The sequence below is a fragment of the Oncorhynchus mykiss genome, chromosome 17 (assembly GCF_057628025.1).
Source record: "Oncorhynchus mykiss isolate SJ-2025 chromosome 17, ASM5762802v1, whole genome shotgun sequence".
Classification (NCBI taxonomy): Eukaryota; Metazoa; Chordata; class Actinopteri; order Salmoniformes; family Salmonidae; genus Oncorhynchus; species Oncorhynchus mykiss.
This window is the reverse complement of record NC_143038.1, coordinates 35533868-35558703: the sequence shown is the minus strand read 5'-3', so window position 1 is coordinate 35558703 and position 24836 is coordinate 35533868. Positions and strand designations below refer to the sequence as shown.

General features: G+C 43.5%; 1 protein-coding gene across 50 annotated transcripts in view; it reads right to left on the bottom strand.

The window, feature by feature from the left end:
* Positions 1 to 24836, bottom strand: part of nfasca (neurofascin homolog (chicken) a) — a 156355-nt gene that overhangs the window by 19013 nt on the left and 112506 nt on the right. For 22 of the 50 annotated variants that reach the window (XM_090205392.1, XM_090205401.1, XM_090205398.1 and 19 more), the window contains 17 exons: positions 24333 to 24499; positions 23745 to 23892; positions 23223 to 23347; positions 22599 to 22643; positions 21418 to 21519; positions 21011 to 21208; positions 20137 to 20207; positions 19768 to 19990; positions 19506 to 19621; positions 19042 to 19252; positions 18726 to 18848; positions 14035 to 14208; positions 12337 to 12354; positions 9629 to 9853; positions 8805 to 8933; positions 5682 to 5828; positions 398 to 529 (listed from right to left, as the gene is read on the bottom strand). In XM_090205392.1, coding sequence (XP_090061518.1) covers positions 398 to 529; positions 5682 to 5828; positions 8805 to 8933; positions 9629 to 9853; positions 12337 to 12354; positions 14035 to 14208; positions 18726 to 18848; positions 19042 to 19252; positions 19506 to 19621; positions 19768 to 19990; positions 20137 to 20207; positions 21011 to 21208; positions 21418 to 21519; positions 22599 to 22643; positions 23223 to 23347; positions 23745 to 23892; positions 24333 to 24499 — 2354 coding nt within the window. The remainder of the gene's footprint in view (positions 1 to 397; positions 530 to 5681; positions 5829 to 8804; positions 8934 to 9628; positions 9854 to 12336; positions 12355 to 14034; positions 14209 to 18725; positions 18849 to 19041; positions 19253 to 19505; positions 19622 to 19767; positions 19991 to 20136; positions 20208 to 21010; positions 21209 to 21417; positions 21520 to 22598; positions 22644 to 23222; positions 23348 to 23744; positions 23893 to 24332; positions 24500 to 24836) is intronic. The other 28 variants (XM_090205417.1, XM_090205420.1, XM_090205414.1 and 25 more) reach the window with 4 other exon arrangements.

Genomic DNA, 24836 nt, shown 5'->3' with positions numbered 1-24836 from the left:
ATAACCCATTACGTTTGCATTTATGTTTGACCTGTAAACTCTTACATTGGAGCTTGACCCACTCCCACCCCACATCATTACCTTACCTAGGTATTTAACTCTCTTCTGTTAACTCTTACCTGGGTATTTAACTCCCTTCTGTTAACCCTTACCTGGGTATTTAACTCCCTTCTGTTAACCCTTACCTGGGTATTTAACTCCCTTCTGTTAACCCTTACCTGGGTATTTAACTCCCTTCTGTTAACCCTTATCTGGGTATTTAACTCCCTTCTGTTAACCCTTACCTGGGTATTTAACTCCCTTCTGTTAACTCCCTTCTGTTAACCCTTACCTGGGTATTTAACTCCCTTCTGTTAACCCTTACCAGGGTATTTAAATCCCTTCTGTTAACCCTTACCTGGGTATTTGCCTCCGCGACTCCTCTTGATGAAGCAGACGATGAGGAGGATGAGGATGATGAGAGCAATTGCACACATCAGCCCGATGAACCAGCCCTGGGTAGCAATGTCCACCTGGTCTTTACTGTAGGCTGTCAGCAGGCAAACACATTGACACGCACACACACAGGAGGGAGAGATGAGACACACAGAGAGAGGGAGAAAAATAATAAGAGTTTGTTGTGCCCCAGATGAGTCACTGGCAATACGTCCGACCATCTGTCCTCATCCAAGACTTTTCAAATCAAGATACAGTAACCACACAAAGTATGACAACCAAAAAACATTCCATTATTCCCTCAACGCAGAGCTATTACTCTCAATGGAATCCCACTACTCATTCAATTGATTCAATTGTTTTTCTTTATTTGTACTATTTTCTACATTGTAGAATAATAGTGAAGACATCAAAACTATGAAATAACACGTATGAAACAACACATATGGAATCACGTAGTAACCAAAAAAGTTTTAAACAAATCAAAATATATGATATATTTGAGATTCTTCAAAGTAGCCACCCTTTTCCTTGATGATAGCTTTGCACACTCTTGGAATTCTCTCAACCAGCTTCATGAGGTAGTCACCTGGAATGCATTTCAATTAACAGGTGAGCCTTGTTCAAATTAAATTCATGCATTTGAGCTAATCAGTTGTGTTGTGACAAGGTAGGGCTGATATACAGAAGTTAGCCCTATTGGTAAAATACCAACTCCAAAGAGTTGGGGGTCGTTGACCTGGTTTGCTAACTACCTCTCTCTCAAAGATTGCAGTGTATAAAGTCAGAACATCTGCTGTCTCGGCCACTGCCTGTGAACAAGGGAGTATCCCAAGGCTCGATCCTAGGCCTCACTCTCTTCTCAATTTACATCAACAACATAGCTCAGGCAGTAGGAAGATCTTTCATCCATTTATATGCAGATGATACAGTCTTATATTCACCTGGCCCCTCCTCGGATTTGGTGTTAAACACTCTACAACAAATCTTTTTTAGTGTCCAACAAGCTTTCTCTGCCCTTAACCTTGTTCTGAACACCTCCAAAACAAAGGTTTGGTAAGAAGAATGCCCTTCTCCCCATGGGTGTGATTACTACCTATGAGGGTTTAGAGCTTAAGATAGTCACCTCATACAAGTACTTGGGAGTATGGCTAGCGACTGGAACTAGCTCCAACAAACACTCAAACTGGACAGTATTATCTCAATCTCTTCATTCATGGGGCGGCAGGGTAGCTTAGTGGTTAGAGCATTGGACTAGTAACCGCGAGGTTGCAAGTTCAAACCCCCGAGCTAATCTGTCGTTCTGCCCCTGAACAGGCAGTGGACCTACTGTTCCTAGGCTGTCATTGAAAGTAAGAATTTGTTCTTAACTGACTTCCTGGTTAAATAAAGGTAAAATAAATTCAAAGACTCACTGACAGTTGTGGCTGCTTTGCGTGATGTATCTCTTGCCTTTTGTGCTGTTGTCTGTGCCCAATAATGTTTGTACCATGTTTTGTTCTGCTACCATGTTGTGACGCTTCCATGTTGTGTTGCTACCATGCTGTTGTCATGTTGTGTGGCTACCGTGTTGTCATGTATTGTTGCCTTAATATGTTGTTGTCTTAGGTCTCTCTTTATGTAGTGCTGTGTTGTCTCTCTTGTCATGATGTGTGTTTTGTCCTATATTTTTATTTAATTGCTTTTATCTTTAATCCCAGCCCCAGACCCGACAGGAGGCCTTTTGCCTTTTGGTTGGCCGTCACTGTGAATAAGAATTTGTTCTTATCTGACTTGCCTAGTTAAATAAAAAATAAAATAAATCAAAATAAATATTATGTCAAGAACAGCTCAAATAAGCAAAGAAAAACGACAGTCCATCATTACTTTAAGGCATGAAGGTCAGTCAATCCGTAACATTTTAAGAACTTTGAAAGTTTCTTCAAGTGTAGTCGCAAAAACCATCAATCGCTATGATGAAACTGTCTCTTGTGAGGACCGCCACAGGAAAGGAAGACCCAGAGTTACCTAGTTCATTAGAGTTAACTGCACCTCAGATTGCAGCTCATATAAATGTTTCACAGAGTTCAAGTAACAGACACATCTCAACATCATCTGTTCAGAGGAGAATCAGGCCTTCATGATCGAATTGCTACAAAGAAACCACTACTAAAGGACACCAATAATAAGAAGAGACTTGCTTGGACCAAGAAACATGAGCAATGGACATTAGACCGGTGGAAATATGTCCTTTGGTCTGATGAGTCCAAATTTGAGATTTTTGGTTTCAACGACCGTGTGGTGAGATGCAAAGTAGGTGAACGGATGGTGTGCGCGAGTGTGGTTTTCACCGTGAAGCATGGAGGAGGAGGTGTGGGGTTGCTTTGCTGGTGACACTGTCTGTGTTGTATTTAGACTTCAAGGCACACTTAACCAGCATTCTACCACAGCATTCTGCTGCGATTCACCATCCCATCTGGTTTGCGCTTCATGGGACAATCATTTGTTTCCAACAGGAAAATGACCCAACACACCTCCAGGCTGTGTAAGGGCTATTTGACCAAGAACGAGATTGAGAAGGTTTGGGATGAGTTGGACCGCAGAGGCAAGGAAAAGCAGTGAACAAGTGCTCAGCATATGTGGGAACTCCTTCAAGACTGTTGGATAAGCATTCCAGGTGAAGCAGGTTGAGAGAATGCCAAGAGTGTGCAAAGCTGTAATCAAGGCAAAGGTTGGCTACGTTGAAGAATCTCAAAAATGAAATATATTTTGATTTGTTTGAAAATTCTTTGGTTACAACATGATTCCATATGTGTTATTTCATAGTTTTGATGTCTTCACTATTATTCTACAATGTAGAAATGAATGAGTAGGTGTGTCCAAACTTTTGACTGGTACTGTATATATATATATATATATATATATATATATATATATATATATATATATACAGTGGGGCAAAAAAGTATTTAGTCAGCCACCAATTGTGCAAGTTCTCCCACTTAAAAAGATGAGAGAGGCCTGTAATTCTCCTCTGTTCTCCACTCGTTACCTGTATTAATGGCACTTGTTTGAACTTGTTATCAGTATAAAAGACACCTGTCCACGACCTCAAACAGTCACACTCCAAACTCCACTATGGCCAAGACCAAAGGGCTGTCAAAGGACACCAGAAACAAAATTGTAGACCTGCACCAGGCTGGGAAGACTGAATCTGCAATAGGTAAGCAGCTTGGTTTGAAGAAATCAACTGTGGCAGCAATTATTAGGAAATGGAAGACATACAAGACCACTGATAATCTCCCTCGATCTGGGGCTCCACGCAAGATCTCACCCCGTGGGGTCAAAATAATCACAAGAACGGTGAGTAAAAATCCCAGAACCACACAGGGGGACCTAGTGAATGACCTGCAGAGAGCTGGGACCAAAGTAACAAAGCCTACCATCAGTAACACACTACGCCGCCAGGGACTCAAATCCCTGCTTAAGCCAGTACATTTCCAGGCCCGTCTGAAGTTTGCTAGAGAGCATTTGGATGATCCAAAAGAAGATTGGGAGAATGTCATATGGTCAGATGAAACCAAAATATAACTTTTTGGTAAAAAAAATCAACTCGTGTTTGGAGGACAAAGAATGCTGAGTTGCATCCAAAGAACACCATACCTACTGTGAAGCATGGGGGTGGAAACATCATGCTTTGGGGCTGTTTTTCTGCAAAGGGACCAGGACGACTGATCCGTGTAAAGGAAATAATGAATGGGGCCATTTATCGTGAGATTTTGAGTGAAAACCTCCTTCCATCAGCAAGGGCATTTAAGATGAAACGTGGCTGGGTCTTTCAGCATGACAATGATCCCAAACACACCGCCCGGGCAACGAAGGAGTGGCTTCGTAAGAAGCATTTCAAGGTCCTGGCCTAGCCAGTCTCCAGATCTCAACCCCATAGAAAAACTTTGGACGGAGTTGAAAGTCCGTGTTGCCCAGCAACAGCCCCAAAATCTCTAGAGGAGCTCTGCATGGAGGAATGGGCCAAAATACCAGCAACAGTGTGTGAAAACCTTGTGAAGACTTACAGAAAACATTTGACCTCTGTCATTGCCAACAAAGGGTATATAACAAAGTATTGAGATAAACTTTTGTTATTGACCAAATACTTATTTTCCACCATAATTTGCAAATAAATTCATTAAAAATCATACAGTGTGATTTTCTGGAAAATAAATTCTCATTTTCTCTGTCATAGTTGAAGTGTACCTATGATGAAAATTTCAGGCCTCTCTCATCTTTTTAAGTGGGAGAACTTGCACGATTGGTGGCTGACTAAATACTTTTTTGCCCCACTGTATGTACCAATAAAGTATTTATCTTCATTTCACCAAACCCTGAAAATCACATTTGAAAATATAAATTATATTTTGCATTTCAAATTTAATCTGAATATACACTACAATTATGTGTTGGGTCAATTTGTCGATATGAACACAAAACCTAGGTATTTAACAGAAAGAACCTTAAATGTTGAAAGCAAACAAAGACACTGGAGAGTATTATGATCTGAAATCGCTCTAAAATATAATTCTAGAACATTGAAATAAGCCAAACACAGTACGCTACTGGTTGAAAAACTATTCTGTAACAAAATGCAGACTTAAATATACCCTGACAATGACATGAATAGTTTATAATTACTAACCAACCAAGTGTGAAATTAGCTAAGTGAATTTGCTCAGAACAAAACGAAGATATGAGAAAAGTAAAGTATATGTCCAAGTTATAGACCCATTGTATGTATTAGCTTTCATTCTTTACATTGCATTGGATTATTCTTACCACATGGAATACTCTCCTACGGCAAATCAAGACATCACAAACAGCTAAATCGCTGACTCATGGCAGCTATTTCCAGAAGTTCAGAACAGACAACTGAACGGAGACAAAGCAGTCACTTTACAATGCGTTTGAGTATTTCATTGATGGACGGGGAATTCATGGCAACACTTCAATACCAGCACATGGAGCTATTTCAACTCCTAGCCTTCTTTCACTTGGCTGGAGCACCACAGTGTTCTGACCCAACATACCTCATTGTTAGGGAACTGGGTCCTCCATGTGGTCCCGGTAGCATGGGTTTTGTCATGTCTCTGCATTAGCCTGCTATAGTCTCCTAGACTGGGCTGATGCAGACACAGACTGGCCCCCAGGCTATCTGACCTGACCTGATCTGGGCCATGTACCATCCCTCCTCAACTGGGCAGGTGGAGTCTCACCTGCACTGGTCTCAAAGGTGACAACATTGCTGGAGATGCTGTGGTATTCGTTGGAGTACACCCTCAGGTGGTACTTGGCCCCTTCGATCAGTCCCGCCAGTTTAATGGGCGGCTGGTTCACAGGTACGCTTGACATACTGCCGTTGCCTTGGAGACACAAGAGAGGGCCAATCACACTCTGTTGTGGGGGCGTGGCCGGGCTACCGTGGTAACGACGCAAAGCGGAAGGGTACGACGCAGTGATACTACATGGGCAGGACTGATTTTTTCCCCCTATGAGATGGTGGGCCAGTGGAGTGAATTGAGACTGACCCAATGCAACACACACACACACCCTCTTACCTCCACTTATTGACAACCTCATTAAGATTATTAACTATATCTGTAAGCCGATGTCTCGAATACGGATACATTTATATCTAATGGAATAATAGAGAGTGAATAGAAGAGCCATAGCTCGGGGTTCCATGGCTTTTTCAGGATTCTTTTTGGTAAATTCTCTTCTCAGTGAGGGTGAAACCACATTTCTCACCTGAGGGATAATTCTCCTGAGAAAGCTCATCTAAAAAGGGGACATTTTCCATTGGCGAGAGAGAAAATAGTGTAAACCTAGGAAGCAGGTGTTCCTTCAGGCTACTATAATAATGTGGACATCGAAGTTTTACTAAACTCCCAGCTGAATTGCCAGCAGTAAATTGTATTACCCTGACTAGTGGAATTTAAATTCACCATTATGGAACAATCCGTATTGTGAAATGGGGCAGGAGGGTAGAAAAGCACTGTGTCACAATTACCCATAACCCTCCACTCATCTCAATGGAAGAAACACCAATGGTGGAAAGGAATGCAGCATCTTTCCAAAGGTCATGACAACACGGGTCAGTGATTGCTAGAGGAGCACGCAATCTGGTGACTTCATGCACCATGCTATGACATGACCTTTGACCCCCCGAAAGGGTGAGACGAGATCATCATACAGCAATCAGCCAAAACCATTCCAAAGCTTGGTACATCCAATGCAGCCTCTGAAGCAACTAAACAAAACTGTAGAAAACTAAATTCAATCTTGACTAGGCCACAAAAAGACCTGAAGCCCTATGAAAATCAATAACTTGGAAGAATGTCTGACTAATATAAAAACACACTTCATTCCTTGCATAAGTTAAAACATGAAGCTAAATCTACAAGTTCAATGTCTGAAAAATATATTTGCTATTTGACTGTACAGATGTAGGATCTCAATTTGAGCCAGTTTGCTACAGCATGAAAATAATCCTAAACTACAGGAAATGTGAATTATAATACATGGATATTTTTTGTAGGGGTAGATACATTTTTCGTTAGGGCAACTCAAGTTATCTTAAAGTGAAAATTACAAAATTTAGCAGCCGTTTGCATTTCCTGTTGTGCAGGAAAATTTTCAGCAACAAGAGTGATCAAATTAAGATCCTACATCTGTACAGCCTTGAGTCCAAAACATAGAAAGACAAAAGCAAACAGCTTGTAGCCCTCCCTTCCCAATCTTTTTAACCTTCCCAATGCCCTTGGCTTGCGTTGTGAAAGCATCTCCCTGCCTTCCCACCCGATAACATTAGCAGTACTGCAGCATGCAGACCAAGCCTGTAATCTAGATCTGGCATAGAATACACACCACTGACTACAGCTAGTGTTCATCACAGTGATAGCTCTGCCGGGGAAATTGCGCGTGTGTGTGTTCATAAAGACATCATGCTCCCCCCCCCCCCCCCCCCCCCCACTGACTATAATGTTAAACAGCCAATGGAAAAGCCAAGCCTGACAACCAAACATACAGCCAGACGGACAGCCAGATGATGCAGGAGCTCGATACTGGGTAGTAGCTATGAAGGTTGCACACTGCACAGTTTGGGGAGTTAAGACATCATGATACACTATGGACATGAACTATACAAAGCCACATTTCCAAAGAGAGAGATGGAAAGAGAGCAGTAGACATAGGGAGAAAGTGGGGTATATTGTGTGTTATAAGTACAGTATGCCATTGATACAGTTTGGGAAAATAGAAATGTGTGCACATGCTTGAATATCACCTAACATTTCCTCTTCTGCAATCAGAATCATTTAACACATACACATAGAGTTCTTTTAAGGAATGTTTTTCATTAAACAGTATATTTCCGCCCAGTAAAATAACACATCCTCTCTCTCTCTCTCTCTCTCTCTCTCTCTCTCTCTCTCTCTCTCTCTCTCTCTTTCTTTCTGAAATTAACTTCTGTTTGAACTGGCAACAGAGAACCTACATGGGCACAATAAAATACAAATTTAACATAGCCTTTAGTAGGGATTTAAAAAAATACAAAAATAAAAACCTCAAAACCTGCAATCAAAGTGCAATAGAAACCGGAGGTGCTATACAATAACACATGAATTATTCAAATGGAAATGCCACAGAATATATTATATATTTCACCCACATCTACAGCTATGGGACGCTAGACAGATTTGAATCTGACTTCTATAGGTAACTGAACTCCGCTCTGCCGAGGCAAAATTAAATGAGAGTTGAGAGTTTCTTCTCAGAAATTGCCTTTCTGTGGAGATGAATAGAGATGAGAATGTTGCCTTACTCGCCTCTGAATAAAAGCCTTGCTTCTCCACAAGAGTGAAGGGCTGTCATGAATTGGACTGGATTTTTTAACACCATTTTGTGTTTTTTTCCTGCCCCAAGAATGCCTCACCGTTCCCTTCAGAAAGCCCCGTGGGTTCTCTGCAGAGATAGACTGTCTGAAGATTAACTTTATTATTGACATTTCTGCCCAGGATGGATTTTGAACTTTAGCTGTTAGATATGATCACACTTGGGTCAAATACATATGTCAAATCCTTTCAAATACTTGAGCTGGGCTTGATTCAGTTCCCCCTTTGCAATGGAAGCAATGAAATAGTCCCTAAATTGCAAACTCCAAGCTTTATCAAGTGCACATATGTATTTGACCCATTTCTGAACATTACTATAAGACCTAGGCTGAGGATCTTAAACTCTGGGTCTTTTCTTATTGTCCAGCCTCAGCTCTGACACAAACTCTGGTTCTTTTCTTACAGTCTAGCCTCAGCCTTGACACAAACTCTGGGTGTGGATCTTACTGTCCAGTGTGAACTCTAGCTGGAACTCGCTGCTGCCGGCCGGGAAGTTGTGGTTCCAGCTGACGTTAGCGTAGTTACTGTTAGGCTCCACCGTCAGGTTCCAGATCACACTCCCAGGAGCCATGCCTACTAGAGGGCAGGGCGGGGTCAGGGGCGTGGCAAGGTGGAGCAGAGAGGGGTGTGTTACAACACCACACATGCAGGGTTGTAAATCACACAATGGTTTTAGGGTTAGGGTTGCCCTATAAACAGTGGACTGGACCAATGTTATATTTGAACACTTTTAATGAGTGTCAACATTGATGTCAACACTTTTGGTGGTGTCCACTCCACAGTTAATGTATTAACACTGATGGAGGTGCCTTGAATTGTAATGGAGGTACCCAGTAGTTAAGGTATCAACTGCACTGGGCAGAATTATAACGGCCCACAAACACCCTCTAACTGTTAATATTACATGTTGGATTCTCACAGCCTGACCGAACAGTGTTGAGTTAATGGTTACGTTCCAATACATTAAAGTGACTTAATTTCATGTATCCTGTCTCCAAGGAGACATGACAAGGTAATGAAGTGGTATACTGGAATGCAGCCAGTTCCTCCAAATGCTTCCTTTCTGGTCAGGAGGGAGTAGCCAATCAAAACGCTTCAAATTAAAGCTTAATAATGTGTCCCTTTAATCTTGGGCAAGATATAAAAATAACACAATACACCTTTAAAAGTGCTTCCATTGTAAATCTATTTAATCTATGCCATAGGTGCCATAGAAGAAAACAACTGAACTAAAGGTCAACTAAAGGAAACAGTAGGCCTATTGTATGTACCCAACACATTCGTATGTGCTTGCTTGGTGCTGGTAACCAGCACAGGAGTGGTAGCAGTAGTCGCAGCAGTAGTGGTAGTAGTAGTAGTAGTAGTAGTAGTAGTGGTAGTAGTGGTAGTAGTGGTAGGGGGAGTAGTAGTTGAGGTACTAATGGTTGTAGTAGCAGCGGTAGTAGTGGGAGGAGGTGGAGGGAAAGTTGTAGACACGGACACATCTGTAGGCTCGACTACAGGGCAAGGGAAGAGAGCACATGGTTAAAGACAAAAGCAGGAAAATCACAGGTAAACACATTTACCAATAGAGACACAGAGAGAAAGTCAATGAACCAATGAGCAGAAAGGTGCTATGGAATTTCCCAGAACCAGCACTGTTGCGGAAATAAGGAAAAGGCAACTGTCTAATTAGCCAAAAGAGGTCAACAGAAATATAATATTTATAGATTTTTTTTATTTTAGGCATTAGAAGTTAAGATAATAAAATATGTTATATGTGTGGGTAGATGCAACAGATATCCAGGATTAAAATAGGATTGGGTATTCATAAATCATTTAATTCATCCACACAACCCACATTGAGGGCCATGAAGTAGAATATCAGTGCCCCCAAGTGGCCAAATGCTGCTATGACTATCAATCCATTCCCATCCTTTCCTAAACCAACGCAGAGCAGGTCTATTGGTTGTGTTTTTTTACAAATTGAATAAACAGGAAGTTATGGGAAATTCATACTTAGATACACTGCTAATACAAAGGAGACGTGCGTTCTTCTTACGTAATTTTGAGCAGAATCATCACATTATCTACGGTGAACATACAGGGGCCTATGTAGGACCTTCTTCGCAGGACCTTATTACTCTTCATTTTACCTTGCAGTTGATGAACATCTCCATTTGGAGGATCCCACTAGAGAGCAGTTGAACTCATATCTTTGTTGAACTGCACCCCTCTATCCCCCCTCCCTCATGCATACACCCCCAAGTCAGCCATGACACACAGCATGCCAGAGAGAGCCAATCTTGAGAGAAGAAGAAGAGGAAGAGGCAAAGGCGGTGGCGAACTTGAACGCATCAGTGCAGGCAGGTGCTCAAGAACCCCTGTTGCCCAGGTAATACTAAAAAGCCAGCCAGAGATCGCATTGGCCGCAAGCCATGTCAATCAAAAAGCTGTGCCAATCCCAGGCTGTTTCAGTCAAAAGGCATAAACCAGAGGCATTGCCCTTCAGAGGGATTGAACCCCAAGCTCAGTGATCTCTTACCTCTGACTTCCCCTTATACAGGGATCAGGGAGAAGAGGGGCAATGCTCACCAGCCAAGACATAAACACACATGGATGAGATGGATGCGTGACACTCTGAAAGCTGAAGCGCAAGCAGCAGTGAGCGAGCAAGCAAGTGAATGAGCAGCAGAGAACGTTTGATGATGGAGAGTCATTCAAGCGAGAGCAGTGTAAGCTTGAAATCACCACCCATCCCCACCCCAGAGACGTGCTCCCATCTCCACATACAAACGACAAACGTAAGCAAGCCTCCCCCATCCTATGCCCCCCCCCCTCACGTAATGAGGGTCAACACCTTTGTCGACTCAGTCAGTACACAAGATCCAAGGCTTGTGACGGACAGGTAATTGTCATGATTCAAGTTGCAAGGTGCGCTATCAGGGATTGGAGCTGGGTGACAGGTCAAAGTTCAGATCTCAGAAATGTCAGGAAGTTGATACCGACTACAAGTTGATACCAATTACGCTACAGGTGATACTGACCTGGACTACAGTACAGCCAAATTACACTCTTCTTGAATATAACGGGAATTGCAACTGTTATACAAGTGCTATAAGAGTTATAAAAGTGGCTCAAATAGAACTAAAGGTTGAAGCAGAGACTATAATGTTAGTTGTTTCTACACTCATTCCTTTAAGGTGTGCATAAGAGAGTATATAAGTGTATAATACTGTAGGTTTTAATGTCAAAAATGAACCTGAGAGTTCTGTGGGTTTGTTCAATCCCTGAAAGCACAGAGTGAGGCACAGATACAGTACACTGAAAGATACAGATATAGACAGAGAGACAGATATGACAGACAAGGTAGACAGACATACAGTTATACAGCTGGCAAAGAGGAAGCCAGTGTTTGGTAGAGTGCAGTTCAGTCCATTACAAATAACTTTCTGTTTACAGTCCAAAGCTCTCTATTTAAGCTCTCTGTAATATTTTCAGATGACAATGACAGTCCTGAATATGGCTATTCACTTGCTAATTGTTCTATTAATTCAATCTAGAATCTACTGACTTACATATCTAATAGTAATTAATGTATACTTGATTTGACGAGAACTCATACACATTCAAAATTAGTTTTCCTCAGGGTTTGACCCTTGACAGACCTCAAAGTTACCCCTCATTTGTTTTGTTTGTTAGCTACGGCGTAAGATTTGTCACCCCTATTTAACCTCTATGGGTAGTTTCTCTCTAGGATAGGTGTCTGGGTCTGTACCACTGTCATCAGTAGGGGGTGGTAGAAACCCATGATATGATGACGAGGCAAAGTGGTTAGGAAACGTAAATATGACATGGTCATTCATTTGAACTGGACACCACTGCTGGAAAAATGGACTGAGACAGAGTCGGAGAGGAATTATAGAAAATAGACAGACAGACAAGCAGACAGACAGACGGGCTATGCATTTCCCGTTACCTACACCCGAGCGGTCAGTACCTGAGCTGAAAAAGTCTTCTGTTAACACCCATGGAGAGAGACACACAGAGAGGAGGTTGAGAGGGAGTGGGAGAGGGAGAGGGAAAAGGGAGTGGGAGACAGGTGAGAGGGAGGGGAGACAGGTGAGAGGGAGGGGGAGGGAGGTGGAGACAAGCGAGAGGGAGGTGGAGACAAGCGAGAGGGAGGTGGAGACAAGCGAGAGGGAGGTGGAGACAAGAGAGAGGGAGGTGGAGACAGGCAAGAGGGAGGTGGAGACAGGCGAGAGGGAGGTGGAGACAGGCGAGAGGGAGGTGGAGACAGGCGAGAGGGAGGTGGAGACAAGAGAGAGGGAGGTGGAGACAGGCGAGAGGGAGGTGGAGACAGGCGAGAGGGAGGTGGACACAAGCGAGAGGGAAGTGGAGACAGGCGAGAGTGAGGTGGAGACAGGCAAGAGGAGGGTGGAGACAGGCAACATGGAGGTGGAGATAGGTGAGATGGAGGGGTGAGGTGAGAGGGAGGGGGAGACAGACAGACAGACAGAAGAGGGTGAGACAGCAAGTGGAGGAGGGAAAACAAGAGTGAGAATCTGAGAGGCGGAGACAGAAAGACAGCGTTAAAAGACACTACAGAAGATCAACCACAGGAGAGGAAGAGAGACAAAGAGAGAGAAACGAGGAGAGAAAGAGAACATTCTGACAAAAGAGCACAACGACAGACAGGAGACATGCCAAGAAGAAGAACACTGGGTGATTTTGCATTTATCGCTACTAACACCAAGTGTGTGTGTGTGTGTGTGTGTGTGTGTGTGTGCACCCGTTTGTGTGCTCATCGTAACCCATTGACCACTGCTGCACACACTGTGCACGAGTGTGAATGTGTTATATATGTTGAATGGGTGCCAGTGTGACAAAGAGTTATGTGTTTGCTGCCGAGCTGCAGTAGGCTGAAGTCACTGAGCTTTCCAAGCCTTTTCGGTTGGCCTCACTTGACACATTCTACCGTGTCAACTAGCTGCACAGACACTCTAACAAACATCTAACCCAGTTTCCACACATAACTAAGACTTAAAATGCCAACTTATTTTCTTCTTTTAGCACACATTTCTGTGTCTGCATAGCGTAGATGGTTTAACGTTTTCATTCAGTCTTTGTGAAATTTGTCATCCTAAACAGTGAATGAATAAAAATCTGTGTAGATCTGTTCTGGTTATCTGTTTCATGTCTTCTCAACAATAACCTGTTAATCCTACATTACCCAGCGTAACACATTACTGAAGAATTAAAAGGAACAGGTGCCCCAGGAAAGACTTGACCATGCAAGCTGGTGACATTCTGCATATCAAAAAACAGCCTTACACCACTTACCTGAAGTTAAAAGTCAGAGTTGACTCTGTGTGTGTGTGTGTGTGTGTGTGTGTGTGTGTGTGTGTGTGTGTGTGTGTGTGTGTGTGTGTGTGTGTGTGTGTGTGCGTGCGTGAATAAGAATGGTATTGAGTAAGAATGGTATGCGAGTAAGAGAAGTTTGTTGAGTAAGGATTTATGTGTGTATTTGTGTGTAAGTGTGTGTGTGTGTGTGTGTGCGATGAGCATGTGTGTATGTGTGTATGAGTAAAGATTGAGGTGTGTGTGTGTGTGTGTGTGTGTGTGTGTGTGTGTGTGTGTGTGTGTGTGTGTGTGTGTGTGTGTGTGTGTGTGTGCTGTGTAGGCAGTGTGGACTTACCCTCATTGGTGAAGTGTGGAGACTCCTCAGCATAGACCTCCCCTGCTCCCACCTGTGTGAGGGCCGCCAGGTAGAACTTATAGCGGATGGCTCGTTCGGGCAGGCGGAGTGTGTACGTTGTCACGTTAGGTAGGAAACTCTGCATCTGCATAAGGCCTACACGCGACCCGTTCACTACAAGAACACACACAGTCAGTCAGCTGGTCAGGTAACAGTCATGCAGCTACTGTAAAAACACAACTGTCTATCATCGCAACGTTCATTTATATATATATATATATATATATATATATATATATATATATATATATATATATATATATATATATATATATATACATTGTGGAAGGATGAAATAGTATGAATAAATTCATCAAAATGAAGTTTTTAATGAAAATATGTCAATCATTATTTGAATATGTTGGCAACCTATTGTATAAAATTCCCTCGAAGCCGGTGTTTGGAGGATACGGTGCCAGTAGATCCTCCAAACACCGGCTTCTCGGGCATTATTATAACAAAAATACAAAATGATTTAACTTTTATTTAACTAGGCAAGTCAGTTAAGGACAACTTATTATTTACAATGATGGCCTACAGGACCATTATCACTTATTTAACATCAAATCGTATTTGTCACATGCACCGAATACAACAGGTGTAGACATTACGGTGAAATGCTTACTTACAAGCCCTTAACCAACAGTGGAGTTTAAAAAAAAAGCGTTAACCTCTCTAGGCTAGGGGGCGGTATTTTCACGTCCGGATGAAAAGCGTTCCCAAAGTAAACTGCTTGTTACTCAGGCCCAAATATGCATCTTATAACAGAACTTATTTTGCAGGCGAAACCCAGAGTACAAACCAACCAGGATTTTTTGTTGTTGTTGAGGTCACTCTCTTTTCAATTTGTTTTTTATGGGGATCTAGATTTCTAATGCACTTGCTTGCAGTTCCTCTCGCTTCCACTAGATGTCAGCAGTCTTTAGAAATTGGTTGATGTTTTTCCTTTCAGAAATTAAGAAGTAGGGCTGTTTAGAACGAGGGTCGAGTGTAGTGTACTGTTGTGGTTGGGGCGCATGACCTGAGAACTCGCTCTATTTTGTTTTTATCTGTTATTGAACGCAGTTTATCCTGTCTTAAATTTGATCGATTATTTACGTTAAAAAATACCTAAAGTTGTATTAAGAAAGTTGTTTGAAATGTTTGAACAAAGATTACAGGTAACTTATTAGATATTTTGTAGTCATATTGCGCGAGATTGAAACAGTGTTTTTCTGGATCAAACGAACCAAATAAATGGACATTTTGGAGATATAATGACGGAATTAATCAAACAAAAGGACCATTTGTGATGTTTATGGGACATATTGGAGTGCCAACAAAAGAGGATCTTCAGTTTTCAGTTTTGTTTCGCGCCTGGCGGGATGAAATATGATTGTCTGTGTTTGTTTGATGGGGTGCTGTCCTCAGATAATAGCATGGTTTGCTTTCGCCGTAAAGCCTTTTTGAAATCTGATGCGGTGGCTTAACAAGAAGTAAAGCTTTAATTTGGTGTATTGTATGTGTGATTGTATGAAAGTAAAATATTTCTAATACTTTAATTAGAATTTGGCGCTCTGCCATTTCACCGGATGTTGTCAAATCGATCCCGTTAATGGGATTTGATCCCTAAGAAGTCAAAAATAGATCATATAAAAAAATTATAGCAGCAGAAAAATAACAGACACGAGGCTATATGGAGTCAATGTGCAGGGGCACAGGTTAGTCAAGGTAATTTAGGTAATATGTACATATTATGCATAGATAATTATGCATAGATATGCATAGATAATTAATTAACAGAGAGTAGCAGCAGCATAAACGGGGGCGGGGGGAAATGCAAATAGTCTAGGTATCCATTTTGATTAGATGTTCAGGAGTGTTATGGCTTGGGGGTAGAAACTGTTAAGACGACTTTTGGACCTAGACTTGGAGCTCCGGTGACGCTTGTCGTGTGGTAGGGTGGCTGGAGTCTTTGACAATTTTTAGGCCCTTCCTCTGACACCACCTGGAATAAAGGACCTGGATGGCATGCAACTTGGCCCCAGTGATGTACTGGGCCGTACGCACTACCCTCTGGAGGCCGACCAGTTACCATATAAGGCAGTGATGCAACCACTTTTTGAGGATCTGAGGACCCATGCCAAATCTTTTCAGTCTCCTGAGGGGGAATAGGCTTTGTCATACCCTCTTCACGGCTGTGTTGGTGTGCTTGGACCATGATAGTTTGTTGGTGATGTGGACACCAAGGAAGTTGAAGCTCTCAACCTGCTCCACTACACCCCCGACGATGAGAATGGGGGCGTGCTCAGTCCTCCTTTTTCTGTGGTCCACAATCATCTCCTTTGTCTTGATCACATCGAGGGAGAGGTTGTTATCCTGGCACCACACCACCTCCTTCCTATAGGCTGTTTCATCGTTGTCAGGCCTACAATTGTTATGTTCTCAGCAAACTTAATGGTGGTGGTGGAGTTGTGGAGTGGACTGAGCATGCACCCAAGGGACCCCCGTGTTGAGGATCAGTGTGGCGTATGTGTTGTTACCTACCCTTACCACCTGGGGCAGACCGTTAGGAAGTCCAGGTTCCAATTGCAGAGGGAGGTGTTTAGTCCCAGTGTCATTAGCGTAGTGATGAGCTTTGAGGGCACTAGAGTGTTGAACGCTGAGGGACTATGGTGGTCTGCTTGAAACATGTAGGTATTACAGACTCAGTCAGGGAGAGGTTGAAAATGTCAGTGAAGACACTTGCCAGTTGGCCAGTGCATGCTCGGAGTACACGTCCTGGTAATCCGTCTGGCCCTGCAGCCTTGTGAATGTTGACCTGTTTAAAGGTCTTACATTGGCTACAGAGAGTGTGATCACACAGTCGTCCTGAACAGCTGATGCTCTCATGCATGCTTCAGTGTTGCTTGCCTCGAAGCGAGCATAGAAGTAATTTAGCTTGTCTGGTAGGCTCGTGTCACTGGGCAGCTCGCGGCTGTGCTTTCCTTTGCAATCTGTAATAGTTTGCAAATCCTGCCACATCCGACGAGCGTCGGAGTCTGTGTAGTATGATTAAATCATAGTCCTGTATTGACGCTTTGCCTGTTTGATGATTCGTCGGAGGGCATAGAGGGAGTTCTTATAAGCTTCCAGGTTAGAGTTCCACTCCTTGAAAGCGGCAGCACTACCCTTTAGCTCAGTGCGGATGTTGCCTGTAATCCATGGCTTCTGGTTGGGGTATGTACGTACAGTCACCGTGGGGACGACTTCCTCAATGCACCTATTGATGAAGCCAGTGACTGATGTGGTGTACTCCTCATTGACATTGGAAGAATCCCGGAACATATTCCAGTCTGTGCTAGCAAAACAGTTCTGTAGCATAGCATCTGCGTCATCTGACCACATCTTTATTGACTGAGTAACTGGGGTTTCTTGCTTAAATTTTTGCTTGTAAGCAGGAATCAGGAAGATATAAATATGGTCAGATTTGCCAAATGGATGGTGAGGGAGAGCTTTGTATGCGTCTCTGTGTGTGGATTAAAGGTGGTCTAGAGTTTTTCCCCCTCTGGTTGCACATTTAACATGCTGTTAGAAATTAGGGAAACGGATTTAAGTTTCCTTTCATTAAAGTCCACGGCCACTAGGAGCGCCGCCTCTGGACGAGCGTTTTCCTATTCGCTTATGGCCCTATACAGCTCATTGAGTGTGGTCTTAGTGCCAGCATCGGTTTGTGGAGGTAAATAGACAGCTACGAAGAATATAGATTAAAACTATCTTGGTAAATAGTGTGGTCTACAGCTTATCATGAGATACTCTACCTCAGGCGAGCAAAACCTTGAGACTCCCTTAATATTAGATTTTGTGCTCCAGCTGTTGTTTACAAATATACACAGACCGTTACCCCTTGTCTTACCGAAGGCGGCTGCAGTGTAAAACCGGGCAGCTGTATTTTATCCATTTGTCATTCAGCCACGACACAGTGAAACATAAGAATTACAGTTTTTAATGTCCTGTTGGTAGGGTATTCGTGATCGTAGTTCGTCTATTTTGTTATCCAATGATTGTACGTTGGCTAATAGTGCTGATGGTAGAGGCAGATTTCCCACTCGCCTTCAGATCCTTACAAGGCACCCTGACATACATCCCGATATCTCCGTCTCCTTCTCATGCGAAGCACAGGGTTTTGGGCATTGTCGGGCATCTGAAATAAATCCTTTGTGCCCGACTCATTAAAGAAAAAAACTCTTCTTCCATGACGATGTGAGTAATCACTGTCCTGATATCTAGAAGCACTTTTCGGTCATAAGGGACGGTGGTAGAAACATCATGTACAAAATAAATAACAAATAACGCAAAAAAAAAACACACACAATAGCACAATTGGTTAGAAGACCGTAAAACGGCAGCCATCTCCTCCGGCGTCATTATCTAGAGGAATTAGAAAGACCTTTCCGACCTTCTACCCAAAGTTCTTGTGCAGTGTATACCGCTGAACTGATAACGTGTCTGTCGTTTGACTGTGTAACTAACCAATCAGAAGTGCTCACCTTTCTGGTACTTGACTGGGTAGCCAATCAGAAGAGCACCCCTCTCTGTCTTTTGAGTGGGTATCCAATCAGAAGAGCTCCCCTCTCTGTCTTTTGAGTGGGTATCCAATCAGAAGGGCTCACCTGTCTGGTAGTTGAGTTTATATCCAATCAGAATGCCGTTAGGCTCCAGGGGTTTGTCCCACTCCAGGTGGATAACATCTGTACTCCGCTGGATGATCTTAAAGAACTTAGGAGCTTCTGGCACTAAACACACAGGGGAGAGAGGGAAAGAGAGGGGGAAGGATAGAAATGAAGAGAGATGGAGGATGTTAGAATGAGGGAGAGCGTGGGAGAGAGAAAGAGGGAGAGAGTTGGTAGGTGTAGGAGAGAGTGTGAAAATCATTTGTCCAATGGACTGTATGATAGTTGGAGTTGTCCTTCTCTCTCCCTGTCTCACCTCCTTCCTTGGTACGGAACTCCACATGGTTGCTAGGCGGTCCCTCGTAGCGATTGTTGGCGACCACCATGTATATGCGGTAGTGGCTGTATGGCTGTAGGTCTGTCAGTATGCCAGTAGGCTGGGCCACGGTACTGTAGAACCCTTTAGTCTTCTTCTCTTTATTCACACGCAGACCCTTCACCATGCTGCCCTCACGCCAGTAGTACACCTGAGAGAGAGGGCCCACACACATTGTCATCACAGGGTGGTAGAAACACATGGTGTGTCTGTATGTATGTCTGTCTGTGCCCACGTGTGCCGTGTGTGTGTACCGTGTGTGTGTGCCGTGTGTGTGTGCGTGTGTGCGTGTGCGTGCGTGTGTGTGCGTGCGTGTGTGTGTGTGTGTGTGTGTGTGCCGTGTGTGTGTGCGTGTGCGTGCGCGCGTGTGTGTGTGTGTGTGTGTAGTGGGCTACAGTTCTCACCCTGTACTCCTTGAACTCTCCCAATACAGTGCTGGGATCTACTGGGGTCCAGTGGACATTGACCTTGGTGCTGTCAATCTTAGACACTCGCAGGTCAGTGGGAGGGGCTGTGGGCTCTGGAGGTAGACACAGGTAGGAGATCATCAGCATGACGAGAGAGAAAGAAGAGAGAGACGAGAGCTAACATTTGCTCGTTCCAAAAAGATGATGAATGGTAAAGAAACGTGGCTTCATGTGTATGTAGGTTTGTGTGGGTACGTACTGTCCTCCCCAGAGTATCCTATGATGATGTTGGACTCGCCTCCCAGTCCAAAGTCATTCACAGCCTGCAGTTTGATCTCATAGGGTACGTAGGTCTCTGTGTCGTGGACAATGTGCTTTGCACCCACTGTAGTCACATTACTCCATTCCTCCCCCGTATCCTTCCGTCGCCACCACACCGAGTAGTGCAGGTTAGGTCCGTTTCGCTCTGTGTCCAACAAGGGCTGGAAAGCACAAAAAGACACACACGTTAGTCTAGTTTTTACTGGCTGAAACAACCTTGCCATTGAGGGTGTCATGGCTCCTCATGAAGGGTAATGGGCGAAACCATGACATCAGTCCCTGCTATGATCTTCTTTCTGTCTCTCACCTCCCAGCTGATCTCCATGTTGTTCTTCTTGGTGCCCCAGCCTTTCAGGCCTCTAGGGATAGTATCTGGAGCTAAAACACACAGGGACACATGTCATCTCTCTGGCTAAAATACACTACCGTCAAAAGTTTTAGAACACCTACTCATTCAAGGGTTTTTCCTTATTTTTACTATTTTCTACATTGTAGAATAATAGTGAAGACATCAAAACTATGAAATAACACATGGAATATTGTAGTAACCAAAAAAGTGTTAAACAAATTCAATTCTATTTTGTATTTGAGATTCTTCAAATAGCCACCCTTTTCCTTGATGACAGCTTCAAAAATAGTCACAGACAGTGTCACCAGCAATGCACCCCCACACCATAACACATCCTCCTCCATGCTTTACGGTGGAAAACACACATGCGGAGATCATCCGTTCACCCACACCGCGTCTCACAAAGGCATGGCGGTTCGAACCAAAGGACCAAAGGACAAATTTCCACCGGTCTAATGTCCATTGCTCATGTATTTCTTGCCCCAAGCATTATCTTCTTCTTATTGCTGTCCTTTAGTAATGGTTTCTGTGCAGCAATTCGACAATGAAAGCCTGATTCACACAGTCTCCTCTGAACAGTTGATGTTGACTGTTGTCTGTTACTTGACCTCTGTGAAACATTTATTTGACCTGTATATTTCACAGAACTCCTAAAAAAGACACCCCCACCTGCCCTCCCTTCACCCTCCCTCGTTCCCTCTATTATCCTCCTTGATAACCCACTAGTATTATGGTGAGGATTGGCTGGAGAAAGATCTGGTCGAACATCCTCCTAAATTCCCTTATCCCTACCCCCATCCATCCCCTCTCTCCCTCCCGGTGTCTGACTCACGGGCTCCGCTGGTCTGGTATCGTTGCGAGGGGAGGCTGGGGCGGCTCTGGCCCACAGAATTGACAGCGATGACTCTGAACTGGTAGTTGACAAAAGGAGAGAGCTCCAGGATGACAGAGTTGAAGTCTCCGGGATAACTAGACAGGTTCTGCCACTTGCCTGACTCCCAACGGTCCTCCTCAAACTGAACCACGAACACTGCAGGGAAGAGGTGTGACAAGCCATGGAACGGTTGAATGTATGTATTGGGGTTACACTGGGAAGTAGTCTTGTGTGTGTGTGTGTGTGTGTGTGTGTGTGTGTGTGTGTGTGTGTGTGTGTGTGTGTGTGTGTGTGTGTGTGTGTGTGTGTGTATTTACGTGTGATGTTACTTTGTGTGAAGTGTGTGCGCGCGCGTGTGTATTTACATGTGACGGGGCTGTTGTGATCATCTCCAGGTATCCAGGTGAGTCGTACGTTGCGTTCTTCAGGGTCAGACAGCTCCAGGTCCATGGGAGAGTCAGGACGGTCTACACACAGGAGGGACATAGGGTAAGATGGTACACAATCACAAACACACAACACATGCATTCAAGCAAACACACACTCATGCACACATGCATATTGACACACACACACCAGCACGTGCACATGCATGCACCGACACACTCATACGCACACAGACACGCAACCAAACACACGGATACGCACACACACGTATAGTGCATTCGGAAAGTATTTTCCACATTTTGTTACGTTACAGCCTTATTCTTAAATGTATGAATTCTTTTTTTTTCTACCATAAAGGCCTGATTGGTGGAGTGCTGCAGAAATGGTTCTCCCAGCTCCACAGAGGAACTCTGGAGCTCTGTCAGAGTGGCCATCGGGTTCTTGGTCACCTCCCTGTTTTGGTACCCTTCCCCAGATCTGTGCCTCGACACAATCCTGTCTCGGAGCTCTATGGACAATTCCTTTGACCTCATGGCTTGGTTTTTGCTCTGACATGCACTGTCAACTGTGGGACCTTATATAGACAGGTGTGTGCCTTTCCAAATAATGTTAAATCAATCGAATTTACCACAGGTAATCAATGGAAACAGGATCCAACTGAGCTCAATTTCGAGACTAATAGCAAAGAGTCTGAATACTTATGTAAATAAGATATTTCTGATTTATAACATTTGCTAACATTTCTAAAAAATGGTTTTCACTTTCTCATTATGGGTTATTGTGTGTAGACTGATGAGGAAATTGTTTTATTTAATTAATTTTAGAATAAGGCTGTAACGTAACAAACTGTGAAAAAAGTCAAGGTGTCTGAATACTTCCCAAATACACGCACACACACACACACACGGATGCACAAACATACACCCTTTCAGCCATAGGCATATTTATACTCATATCTCTTACACACTGCATTCATTCCTTTGGCATTAGGAAGCAATAGTCCAAACGAACCACTGTTATGCTTATTAGAGTGAAGAGAGAGCAAAAAAAGATAGAAAATACACACACAGACAGAGAGAGAGAGAGAGAGAGAGAGAGAGAGAGAGAGAGAGAGAGAGAGAGAGAGAGAGAGAGTGGTAGAAAAGGCCACGGATGTTACCTGTAGGCAAGACACTAGACTGTGAGGGAGACAGGGAGGCGTCCTCTGTGAGGGGGGCAGGGGGGTAAAGGTCAGAGGTTAAAGGTTAGAGGTTAGTCAGAGCATTAGTACAGTGGAGGAAACCCATCCACTACAGTACTACAACTGGTGTAGGGTGAAGTTGCCCTTAGACACTAATCTTGGGTCAGTTTAGCATTTTCCTGACTAGTGGTTAAGGATAGAATTGGAAGAGGGGAGACTGATCCTAGATCTGTATCTAGGGGAAACTTCACCCGGAAGCACTACAACTACACAACCAGGAAACATATGCAGTACGATCCACCACCGATGCTGACGACCTACAAACTATTAGTAGCAGGAGTCTGATAGAAGTCAATAATGAGAGTAAATTCAGTGACATAAAACAATTTCATGTATTATAGTGTTATCTATGCAGGGCTAACTACAACGTTAAGAAGATGTGGGTTGATGAGAAGATGATTTGTAGAATGAAAGTAGACCATTTTCAAATCCATGTTGAACCAATCCATGTTGGTTTATGTAGCTGGGTCTTGTAGGGCGAGAGTGTGTGTGTGTGTGTGTGTGTGTGTGTGTGTGTGTGTGTGTGTGTGTGTGTGTGTGTACCTAACACAGTAAGGCGTGCCGAGGCAGTGTCTTGGTCAATCTCTGTTTTAACAGTGCAGGTGTATGTTCCCTCATCTCCCTCATGGACATTGGGGATGGACAGAGAATCCTCATCCTTCTTCAACCTACAGTGCATAGACAAGGAAGGGAAAATATTACTGTGCTTGAACTATTGGAAACAATTACCTATTACAGCCAATGATACAGTGCTAACAGAATCACCAATTGTGGTCAATAAGGTATAATAATATATATATAATAATGTAATATAATATAATAAGGCTCCCTATATTTTGTATGTATGTTTTCTGCCATAGGTAAACGCTCACGCAAAATAAAAAAGGTGTGTAAACGGCGTTTACCATAGTACTTATTACAACATTATTACAACATTATCACAACATTATCACACTTTAACTTTACCTTACTATTGATCAATAGTGTACAATTCATCACATACCACACAGGGGACAACAAAGTTACAGAAATCTGTTGTTGATTGTGTTTTGGGGTGTGTTTTACCTCGATCCCAGGGAGAGAGGCTTGTCATCCTTCAGCCAGGTAACAGTGATGGGCAGGGTGAGGTCTGATTTGACCCGGCAGTCGAAACGAGCCATGGTGCCTCTGATGGCTGACTGGTGCTCTGGAGCCCTGACAATACGTGTCGGCTCTGAAACACACCCGGGAAACAACACACACGCATGCATATCCGGGACAATAAGTGGGGATATAGGGAAGGCAATGTCCTCCTTGATCCCTGACAAACACATTTGTGGAATTTCCGATCAGCTGCAACTCAATAATATGAACAGTCGCTTTCTCATGATATGGGATGTTATTAAGGCCACTTTCTTATGACATGGGATGAATGAGAATGACAAATGCACTGCTGAATATGAATGTCCAATGCGAACCTCTAAGTAACGTCGTCTGCTCTGAGAAAGGAAAGGTCCGAGGTGTGATACAAATCTTTAGAGAGGATGGAAGATTCAATCCAAAATCACATGGGTTGATAAGGCACTTAGAACTGTTTGGCGACAACACAGGGACTATTTGGCACCGAGGAAGAAGAAGGATGGTGTGCTGTGATGTGATTGGTTGCTCTCTAACCTTTGACCTCCAGGCGGACCTGGTTCTCCTCCTTGCCCAGGATGTTGCTGGCCACGCAGGTGTAGGTCCCCTGGTCCTCAGCCCGTGCACGCTTGATCTCTAGGGTCCCGTTGATGTAGACCCGATAGTGACCACCGTCCAGACCACTTCCTTGACCATTCTTAAACCTTTATGGACACACACACAGAGGGGGAAAATACTCAGCGTAAGACACGCTTTTTTCAAGTAACAGAAACGGAACATGGAACAAAAATTATCCATACTGTTCCATTATTTTAAAAGCACGGAACCCGGTTAGTAACGTTATTTTACGTTGCAGGCATTTCTTTTCTAGTTCCACAACAAAACGCAACAACACTCCTATGCAAAGCCCTCACTCTGTCACTCAGAAACTTATTCCAGAGTCTGCCTGCAAGCTGAAAATCTCTGCCAGTGCCCGTGTGTGTTTAGGCTACCTGCCCCTCCCCCCTGAAAAGCATAAGCTAATATACTGACGTTAGAAGT